The sequence below is a fragment of the Oncorhynchus keta genome, chromosome 1, assembly GCF_023373465.1.
Source record: "Oncorhynchus keta strain PuntledgeMale-10-30-2019 chromosome 1, Oket_V2, whole genome shotgun sequence".
Taxonomy (NCBI): Eukaryota; Metazoa; Chordata; class Actinopteri; order Salmoniformes; family Salmonidae; genus Oncorhynchus; species Oncorhynchus keta.
The window spans coordinates 34,788,484-34,799,523 of NC_068421.1; the positions used below are offsets into that span (position 1 = coordinate 34,788,484).

Here is an 11,040-nt window from a genome sequence, read left to right on the forward strand (position 1 = left end):
TGTTTCCCTCTTTCCTTCTTTGCCCTTTGACCTCCTGTCTGCCTTACTATCTGTGGCTCCCTGAATGAAAGGAGTACGTGACTGTGGGCCAGTTAACTCAGTTCTTTGGGATGCCGAAGGTCGAGTCCTCCCCTACCTCTCCTCTCCGGCCCCTCCAGTCAGGAGCTGGAGACCCCGCCTTCTCCTGCCTCTCCTTTCGTCACGGCTCCTCCCCCTCTCTCTCTGTTGAGGTGTGTCTGGTCTCTCGCTCTGTTTCTTCTCACCCACCTCTCCTGCACCTTTTGTTTGAAGATGCCCTGAATGCCCCCTCTACCCCAGTGGCCAAAGCTGGTTGGAATAACGTCATTACAACCAGTTTTCAATCATGTTTGTAATTGGTTGTAAACTGGTTCTATTGACGTCATTTCAACCAGTGTTTCCCCATTGAGGCACTTTTATGTTAGCATTTGCTGATATTTCAAGAAGATGAACATTGACACACACAAAAAACATAACATTTAGAAAAATATGTATATTTCTATCACTTTAACAGATCCTCTTATTTGCTCATTAATGCTTTATTTTCTTAATTCTCTTCCTCCTCCACCCCTTGCTCTGTCCACTCTGTGTTTTGCCTCTCTGCTGCCTCTTACTGTGGACTCTTAACTGCGGCCCTCCAGTATCAGCCTGAGTGCAGTAGGCCTCAAATCCCCACTCTCGATTTAGAGCAGTGGTACCAGGAGGTGATGGCTGCTGTGGAGAGCAGCCAGCTCTGCCCCCCTCCCCCTCTCCCAGCTAAACCTCTCTCCACTCGCAGGCCTATGCAGGTAATTCTCAGAGGCGCTGCCTTCTCCTCCTTTCTCTTCCTCCCCTCTTCCATTGTTTCTGTTCTGTCTTCCCATGAATATGGCTTTTCCAAGTGCATTGTGCTTTGTTGATTGATTTAATATATCAATGATGGTCTGTCTGGTCTTGCATGTCACTCATGCGTTGTGAATTCTTTGAGCACCTTCCACATGCTTTACGGTAATCTGTTAGTATGTTTTGTCAGTATTCAATCAAGCAGTAGTACCACTCATGGATGTCATTACATTGCACTGGAATATAAAATGTTCAACCTGGTTGAATCTTCAAAAATGATTCTGTATTATGTGCATTGTATTCAATTTACTACCAGGTTATACTACAGTACACACAAGCACAGCCAAAGGGTTGAGGTCAATTCCAAGTACCAAATTGACCCTAACCTGGGTATAGCCTAGACTGCAATCAATCTCTGATGATTTACTGGCACAATGAAAAGCCATAAGACCTCATACTGTATGGCCAACTGAGGTTGTGGGACAAACCACCTGCAGGTTGTGGTTACACATCGACATCTGCCAGTAAAGCACTTTGACACTGACTCTGTCATTACACCCGTGGGAGGAATCAGAGCACCAATAAAAGGGATGCTGCTGGTGCTGACGTAATAATCACTGTCTCTGGCTGTGTCTGATGACAGTAGTAGTAGTAGTAGTAGTAGTAGTAGTAGTAGTAGTAGTAGTAGTGTAGCAATTAATGTTCACTCACCAAAAGTAGGTTGCTTTAGCATTTCAAAGATGTCAATCAATATGTTGGTTGAATTGAAATGTCAATAAATGTGCCTTTTTTTGAAACGCTAAAGAAACCTATTGTTTTGTATTTGTACTCTACTCTCTACTTCTCACAGCATCTCCCACCAGACAAGTTTGGAATAAGGCATGCTTTACTATGTGCGTGGTAACCGCAAAAAATGAGTCGACGGCGTTTTGATAGCTGATCCTGGTCCTTCTTCACTCCTCCTCCCAGGTGTTCCGTTCCAAGCTGGACAGTGATGCTGGACAGACGGTACATCAACCCAAAGCAGGCTCCGGATCCCATCTGCAGTACGTAGCCACTACACTGGGACGCAACACGACCTCCAAGGTAAACCTCATCACCTCCGCTCCATCACTACTGGTTCGCTAGTAGGGTCTTCAGTGATTATGTAGTAATCAACTATTATTATTTAAGGTTCATTTGAATAGTACACATTTGCTGCTAAATCTGAATTGCAGCCTACTCAGGCCTAAAATGCTTACAACCAAATGAAAATAGAAGGTACTGGTGTTGGAGGGTGGTCAAGTTCGTGGCTGGATTGTGTAGTACTCTTCTGAGGCAGCCATTTGCTGTAATCTTGTGATTTAGCAAGCTTCATCATAATAGTTCAGTTTCCATAAGAAAGGCCACAAGCACATAGGGCCCTTGTACACAATCAATTTGAAGGTACACTACATGTGGACACCTGCCAGTTGAACATCTCATTCCAAAATCATGGCCATTAATATGGAGTTGGTCCCCCCTTTGCTGCTATAACAGCCTCCATTCTTCTGGGAAGGCTTTTCACTAGATGTTGGAACTTTGCTGCGGGGACTATCTGCCAATCATCCACAAAAGCATTAGTGCGGTCGGGCACTGATGTTGGGCGGTTAGGCCTGGCTTGCATTCAGAGTTCCAATTAATCCCAAAGGTGTTCGATGGGGTTGAGGTCAGGATTCTGTGCATGCCAGTCAAGTTCTTCCACACCGATCTTGACAAACCATTTATTTTTTTCCTTTTTGTGAATTTTACCCCTTTTTCTCCCCAATTTAGTGGTATCCAATTGTTTAGTAGCTACTATCTTGTCTCATCGCTACAACTCCCGTACGGGCTCGGGAGAGACGAAGGTTGAAAGTCATGCGTCCTCTTCCGATACACAACCCAACCAAGCCGCACTGCGTCTTAACACAGCGCGCATCCAACTCGGAAACCAGCCGCACCAATGTGTCGGAGGAAACAGTGTGCACCTGGCAACCTTGGTTAGCGCGCACTGCGCACGGCCCGCAACAGGAGTCGCTGGTGCGCGATGAGTCAAGGATATCCCTACCGGCCAAGCCCTCCCTAACCCGGACGACTCTGGGCCAATTGTGCGTCGCCCCACAGACGTCGCGGCCGGTTGCGTCAGAGCCTGGGCGCGAACCCAGAGTCTCTGGTGGCACAGCTGGTGCTGCAGTACAGCGCCCTTAACTACTGCAACCCGGGAGGCCCGACAAACCATTTCTGTATGGACCTCGCTTTGTGCATGGGGGCATTATCATGCTGAAACAGGAAAGGGTCTTCCCCAACAAAGTTGGAAGCGCAGAATCGTCTAGAATGTCATTGTATGCTGTAGCGCTATGCCTTTTTTTTAAAGGGGTATAGCCCGAACCATGAAAACAGCCCCAGACCATTATTCCTCCTCCACCAAACTTTACAGTTGACACTATGCATTCAGGCAGGTAGCATTCTTCTGGCATCCACCCATATTTTGTCTGTCGGACTGCCAGATGCTGTAGCGTGATTCATCACTCCAGAGAATGCGTTTCCACTGCTGCAGAGTCCAATGGCGGTACACATTACACCACTCCAGCCGGCGCTTGGCATTGCACATGGTAATGTTAGGCTTGTGTGTGGCTACGCTCGGCCATGGAAACCCATTTCATGAAGCTCCCGACGAACAGTTCTTGTGCTGACGTTGCTTCCAGAGGCAATTTGGAACTCAGTAGTGAGTGTTGCAACCGAGGACAGATGATTTGTACGCGCTTCAGCACTCGGCGGTTCCGTTCTGTGAGCTTGTGTGTCCAACCACTTCGCGGCTGAACCGTTGTTGCCCCAAGAAGTTTCCTCTTCACAATAATTGCTCTTACAGTTGACCGGGGCTCCTCTAGCAGGTCAGAAATTTAACAAACTGACTTGTTGGAAAGATGGCATCTTATGACGGTGCCACGTTGAAAGTCACTGGCCAATCTACTGCCAATGTTTGTCTATGGAGATTGCATGGCTGTGTGCTCGAAATAGCCGAATCCACTAATTTGAAGGGGTGTCCAGATACATTTGTGTATATCGTGTATGTATCCTGCTCCGGTCACCTGGTGATTGATTAGACCTAGCATAGTGTTTACATACTGGTAAACAACGGTAGTCATGTGTTACATGATAGTATCAGATTACATTTGATAGTATTAGATTATATTGCTCACAAGAACGAGAGCTTGATGTTTATCTGTAGCTGTTGTCATGCGTCAAAGGTGAATGCATAGCATATTCCATGTGCAACTCTGTGTTGTTGTTTGTGTCTCACTGCTTTGCTTTATCTTGGCCAGGTCGCAGTTGTAAATGAGAACATGTTCTCAACTAGCCTACCTGGGTAAATACAGGTGAAATAATAACATTTAAACAATGTTTTATGTAAGTCCCATTCACTGAATGTCTTCTTGGCCAGTCAGTGACGACCACGTTGGAAGTAAGTATTGTTGTGTAAACCTTGATGGTTTTTAATGTGTGTACTTCCATTGCATTGATATGTTGTTGTATGTGTTTTTAATTGTTGTTTTTTCATTTACCTTTATTTAACTAGGCAAGTCAGTTAAGAACAAATACTTATTTTCAATGACTGCCTGGGAACAGTGGGTTAACTGCCTGTTCAGGGGCAGAATGACAGATTTGTCAGCTCGGGGATATGAACTTGTAACCTTTTCGGTTACTAGTCCAACGCTCTAACCACTAGGCTACCCTGCCGCCCCAATTTTGAATTTAATCAATCACTCTCCTTCTTTTGTGTCCTTCCAGAGCCCACTGATGGTTCCCAACAGTACAGGCAGTTTGCCACGGAACTTGGCTGCCACCATGCAGGACATAGAGACCAAGAGAGCGCTAGCCTTACAGCAGAAAGGTAACCGCATTTTGGGAGGTTTACACCAGGCTACTCTGTCCCATGTTCTGGTCTGAGGCAAGAGTTTCCTTCTAGGGTTCCAGCAGTAAACATCAACATGGAACTAGTATAGTTATATTGTGTTTAAGATGGTCCTCTCCAGGTTTCTGTTAACCACATTTGTTGTTTGTTATTTCAAGATTTCCTGTCATGCTTCAGAGAAACCACACCCTGTCCCTGTCTCCATCACCCCACTTCCCCCTCACCCAGTCTCATCCTCCATGGTTGCGACCCCTCCCTCGCTTGCCTCCTCCAGCTCCTATTTAACCACCATGTTGTCCTGTTTGTCTCTCTGTCACCCTGTCCATCCGTTCCTCCATTACTGTCCTCCACTCTCTGTCACAGAGTCCTCCTTGCCTTCCACGTCTGAGTCTCCCTGCTCCACCATGGACACTCCCACAGACAGACAGATAGACAGACAGACCACTCAACCTGGGAGTGGGTTTGGTCTTGTGTTCAACTCATATAAACTCTCCCTTCTTCTCTATGTTCTTGTCGGTCTCCATCCTCCTGCTGAGAATCAACAATGCATGCGTTTGGTGGAAGCAGTGCTTTTCATCTGTCGGGGCCACCTTTTGTTCCCCTTTGAACTTTTCAGATGTTTTTAGATGTCTGTCAGTTATATCATGGATAGCGAGCATGGGTTTGAATTGAAGATGACTTGATCATGTAGTATTTGTATTTTTGCTGCTACTGTACATACGGAAGCTTTGGTGATGAGGAAACATGTTGCTGGCTGAATTGAGCTTGGGCTTTTGATAATGCCAAGTACATATATGTTGTATGTTTGATGTATGTGTGGGGCCTGGTTTCGTCTGTCGCTGACCTGTGGTATCCTACTTTGCCTGTGAGTCCATGTAATCTTTAGGTTTACTGCCCCTTCATAGCTGGGTGATGCTGATGATCATGACTTTTTGCTTGGCAAGTGGATATGAATCGTGTGTGTGAGAGAGTTGGTTAGGGGGTGAGTGTGTGTCTGCATGCTGAGAGCGTTGCCATATATCCTAGAACTGACATGATAGGGTATCGCTGGATGTGATCAAGCAACCCACAGATCAGCTCTCTCCCTCCACCCTCAGGCCAACAGGTGATCGAGGAGCAGCGGCGTCGATTGGCTGAGCTGAAGCAGCGGGCTGCAGTGGAGGCCCAGTGCCAGTGGGATGCGCTCCACGGCTCTCAGACCCACCTCTACGCCCCCTCACACGCCCACGGCCCTCCCATGGTGCACCACTCCATCCTGCACCACCAGCCGCCATCGGCGGGCGAGCAGCCGTACGACACACTGAGCCTGGAGAGCTCTGACAGCATGGACACCAGCGTCTCCACAGGCAACAACTCGGCCTGCTCCCCCGACAACATGTCCAGGTCAGAGAAACACACACATGCATATCCTGGAACACACTCACACTGGCTAATTTCTGCCAAGGGATCTCCGACAAGTAACCACATGGGTCAAATGACTCCTCCCCACGTCCTGTCTGACTGTGAATTGTGCACCATCTGTTAAGCTGTGTCGCGTATCATTAGTCTGTCTAATAGTGACAAAAGAAGCCTGTGTGTCTGCTCAGCTGTTGTCCATCCACTGTTATCACTATTCTAGTGGATATTTAACGTACAATAGAGGGCTTTTTACACTACTGAGCAGAACTAACCCAGGTTGTCTGTCCTGAGCTGGCGTGCTGGAACCATGCGGAAAAGGTCGATGTGTAAAGTATCCGAGGCAGCACAGTTTGGTTTCAGTCGACACGATAGTGTGAAAAATTTAAAATATTTTTCTAAATCTAGTTCAAACATGCCGTCTTTATCACAGTCAAAAGGTATTCCTAGTTCATACAGAACTCGTCAAGTTTTTTTGTCGTGCATGAATTATCGCCGACCATAATGAACAGCGAAACGCTCTTCCGTAAACACATGCCAGAGACTGTTTGCTGAACACTGCCTTCCTCCCAAATAATTTATTCACCATATTTTATGATCTTGGCCTGGGTGAACACACTGCGTTGTGCCCAAATGGCTCCCTATTCCTTATATAGTGCACTACTAATGACAAGAGCCTATGAGCTTTGGTCAAAAGTAGTGCACTATATAGGGAATAGGGTGATATTTGGGATGCAGGACTGGATACATGTGTAGGCTACAGCAGATGGGATGTTCCCTTTACTGTCTGTGATTGGTCAACATTTGTATTTTGGCCAGATAAACACCTGGGTGGGTGACTGCTGAAATATAGTCAAATGACTAGTTAAAGACACTGCACAGATAGTGGTTGCTCTGAGCCAGTTGATATGAAAGGTAGGGTGTGTGTGGTTGCACATAGACAAGACAGATGTGTCCATTCCCTTTGCACCTGGTGAAAGCACAGCTGTTTCTCCACTAAAACAGGACATCAAAGATTGCTTGTAATCATCAGGCCTAAGCACTCATTAGGGTTGTGTTCAGTAGGCAGGAAATGGAAAATAAACTGTCCAAAGCGGAGTGAAGAGGGGAGGTTACTATCTGGGCATGTCCAATGAGAAACAGTCATTTGTCTTCTGTTGCAAAACGTTTTAGAATGTTGACCTTAATGAACACAACCTTGCACCACCTGGCCAAGACGGGACATTTCCAGTGTATACAGCATTGAATCTCTAAACAGTTACACATTTCATGACCCATTTTATAACACTCGTGATAGTTAATAACCGTTTGCGGTAGTTGACACTAACATAGTAAGTTACTGTTTTTATGACCAGTGATGAACAGCTTTTTAGGACTTACTTAATCCTCTTTGTTCCTATGTAAGAAGCTTGATGATCTTTAGCCATTTTGGTGGTGGTTTTTCAGAACGGGACACAGTTTTAATACACTGTAACCCATAAATATATTGAATGATGGATGTCATTGCTATTTGAGATGTATTTCTGTGTCTGGTTTGCAGTGCCAGTGGGATGGATGCGCTGAAGATCGAGGAGATGGAGAAGATGCTGAAGGAAGCCCACCTAGAGAAGGCCAGGCTCATAGAATCCAGAGTAAGACACTACCTCACATGCCATGGCTAGCTTCCTATCAGATCCCATACTGATGTCTTACTTCAGTGTTACAGCCAGATTAGGACTGGCCACCCCTCGGAGCCTGATTCCTCTGTTTCTTCCCAGTTTCCTGCATTCTTTCCTGTGCCTCTGCATTGCCTGGTCTTTGAGGTTTTAGGCTGGGTATCTGTAAAGTACTTTGTGACATCTGCTGATGTAAAAAGGGCCTATGTTCATGATCTTTTTCCACCTTCTCTCCAGGAGCGAGAGAGCCATGCCCGTAGGCAGATGCTGGAGGAGGAGAGGAGGCGGCGCGAGGAGGCTGAGAAGAGGCTGCAGGACGAGACGGTGCACAGGCAGCAGCTGGTGGACAAGGAGGTGAAAATGAGGAGCAAGAACTTCTCCCAGGTGAGCCTGAGGCCCAATAACACAAATCCAAACAAAAAGAATATACAGTTTGACATCTCTCTCTCATCCTGTTAGTCGTACAGGCTTTTGAAACACTCGTTACAAGTTTGTTTCCTCCTTTCCTCAGGCCCGTCCTATGACTCGTTACCTGCCCATCCGCAAGGAGGAGTTTGACCTGCGCTCCCACATCGAGTCATCCGGCCACAACGTGGAGACCTCTCACCACGTGATCCTCACAGACAAGATGTGTAAGGGTTACCTGGTCAAGATGGGTGGCAAGATCAAGTCGTGGAAGAAACGCTGGTTTGTCTTCGACCGCCTCAAAAGGACCTTCTCCTATTACGTTGGTAAGGAAAATGCTGCCATTTATATACAAACACATTAGTGCGCTATTAGTAGCTACTAATATGCAAATTATAAAATAATTATTCAATTTAAAATTGCAACTACTTTTCCTAGAAAGTTAGTTTTATTATTTTTCTGTAGCAAGGATCTAGTGCAGTTTATGCCTGAAGGTAAAGGGGGCATAAAGTTACCCCTGGTTGTGTTTTTGTAGTGGTTGGTGAAATGAGCTGCTATATTTTACCATAAGGGTAGAATTTCGAAATCAGGGGCTCTATTCAATCTGCAACGCTGAAGCGTTACAAAGTCTGCGATTTATGAATTGAAGGTCATTTCTGATTTAAGCAGACATTCCGTGTTTACTCTGAATGCAGTCTCCACTAAAGGGGGAACATTGCCCTTTTACACTATATTCCATGACTCTCTCTATCATCAAAGAAACTACTCTAGGAATCGCAAATGTGATATTTTTACCCAAGCATTTTGTCATGTTAATTTACTCAACAGACAAGCACGAGACCAAACTGAAAGGAGTCATTTATTTCCAGGCCATTGAAGAGGTCTATTACGATCACCTGCGTAGCGCCACGAAGGTACTTTCTACCCAACTCTGAGAACAATCTTTATACGGAACCAAATTAAATCTTCTATAATCACCTTTTTTATACTTTCACTGTACTGATGCAATATTTCTCTGATGTTTAGTTTTACACACATTCTGCTTCTTCCACGCTTTCATTTTTCTTCACTCTTTTACTGACTGGTTTCACAGAAAAGATTTTTCAACCTCAATTTGACCAATGTACGTACCACTTTTGTCTCAGTGAACTCACCCATTGCTTGTTCTCTGCCCTCTTTACCCAAGTGCGTGTTTGGTTGTTTACACAGATGTGTATCATGTGGAATAAGGATTTGTCAGCTCTACATATTCCATTGAATACCCACCAGGGGTGTGATCATACATGTTTAATACAAGAGAATGAAAACCCACAGCCATTACAGAACAGTGCACCTCTGGATCCTCACATTCGTCTTTAGTTCCTGCATTGGAGTTGTTTGCCAAAGCAAGCCTTAGTGATAATTCCCTTCCTCTGTGGAATTGGTTGTTTGAATCTGTCCCTTCAATTAAAACAGACCAAATATGGGTGGATTATCCAGGTGTGTGTGTATAGGTTATGAACTAAGTGCATGTGTGCAACTGTGCATTGGGTGTCTTATGATATGTGGACTGTCCTGCATCCTGTTTTGACTGTCTCCAGCACTTTTCTGAGCTCCTGCCTTAGTTTCAAAGAGGCGTGTGTGTGGTGGAGCAGCATAAGGCTGAATTCTTATTAACAGGTTCAGTAGTGTGACTGTCGGCATAGTTGCCCCATTGTCCAGCGAGACAATCAGTTTTTGAAAAAAGATATGGGCAAATGTAATACAGGTTTTGGGGTTGTAGTGCACCCATTGTACTTTCATTTATTTGTAACCAAGCTTTAGTACTGTGGTTGAATCGGAGACAATGTAACCTTTAACCTACTGTTCTTAACTGACTTGCCAAGGTAACTAACTGCCTGTTCAGGGGCAGAACAGATTTGTACCTGCAACCTTTCAGTTACTAGTCCAACGCTCTTAACAGAGTCATTAAATGACCAAGTCATTTCCACATTACTGACCTTTTGACCTCTCTCTCCCCTGCAATCCCAGAGCCCCAATCCCTCGTTGACCTTCTGTGTGAAGACTCACGACAGACTCTACTACATGGTGGCCTCTGCCCCGGAGGCCATGAGGATATGGATGGATGTTATAGTAACTGGAGCAGAGGGCTACACGCAGTTCATGAACTAAGGAGACTTGTGTACGGTGGCCTAGCAGTGAAACGATCATAAGGAGACGGCTGGGACACACTTCAATAGACTCAGGCCTTATCCTCTCCCAGTATTGGGAAATTGCCTTTTGTATCTATTTTTAAATCACTTTACAATAGACGTTTTTCTACTTGCTTCTGCCCGCAGATTGAAAAAGACACTGTATATAACCAATGTCAGACTTTCCGCTCAAAAGCCTTGTCTAATAGTGGAGAATAAACCTAATTGAAACCAGTGAGGAAGACGAACTGTTGAGCCATCGGCTTACTGCTGAACTAGATTCCACTAATGTTGCCAAGTCCTGATGACAGCCATTCCACTGAGACCAAACAGTACAATAATGCTAATCATTCTGTGCCTTGAAGTCATAATCTTAGCCGGTTATTGTCACTGAACAGTAAGTTCCAGCCCCCCCTGTAGATCTGATTGGATAGGTGGTAATGTCATGATCTGGTTGCTTGGCGTTTTAAAGCGCCATGATTCTGAAGGACGTTTTAAAGGATTCTGAATGTGTTTAGGTTTATAGTACCTCAAGCAGGTTAACCATGTCACTCAAGTGTGAGAAAAGACCTTGATATATTTTCCCCACACCGTAATGGGTATAACCAAATGTTCAGTGTTAGAAAAAGGTTTACTGTAAAATGTCACTCATTCAACCAGTATT

At 45.2% G+C, this 11,040-nt stretch overlaps 1 protein-coding gene across 12 annotated transcripts in view; it reads left to right on the forward strand.

Moving 5' to 3' along the window:
- phldb1b (pleckstrin homology-like domain, family B, member 1b) overlaps positions 1–10,579 on the forward strand; it is a 109,086-nt gene extending 98,507 nt beyond the window's left edge. For 7 of the 12 annotated variants that reach the window (XM_035766532.2, XM_052522875.1, XM_035766728.2 and 4 more), the window contains 11 exons: positions 72–230; positions 660–806; positions 1,810–1,926; positions 4,627–4,729; positions 5,114–5,206; positions 5,848–6,133; positions 7,686–7,776; positions 8,038–8,184; positions 8,312–8,531; positions 9,034–9,119; positions 10,216–10,579. In XM_035766532.2, the coding sequence (XP_035622425.1) occupies positions 72–230; positions 660–806; positions 1,810–1,926; positions 4,627–4,729; positions 5,114–5,206; positions 5,848–6,133; positions 7,686–7,776; positions 8,038–8,184; positions 8,312–8,531; positions 9,034–9,119; positions 10,216–10,356 (1,590 nt within the window). In that variant the 3' untranslated portion in view covers positions 10,357–10,579. The remainder of the gene's footprint in view (positions 1–71; positions 231–659; positions 807–1,809; positions 1,927–4,626; positions 4,730–5,113; positions 5,207–5,847; positions 6,134–7,685; positions 7,777–8,037; positions 8,185–8,311; positions 8,532–9,033; positions 9,120–10,215) is intronic. The other 5 variants (XM_035766784.2, XM_052522909.1, XM_035766910.2 and 2 more) reach the window with 3 other exon arrangements.
- The last annotated feature ends 461 nt before the right edge of the window (positions 10,580–11,040 follow it).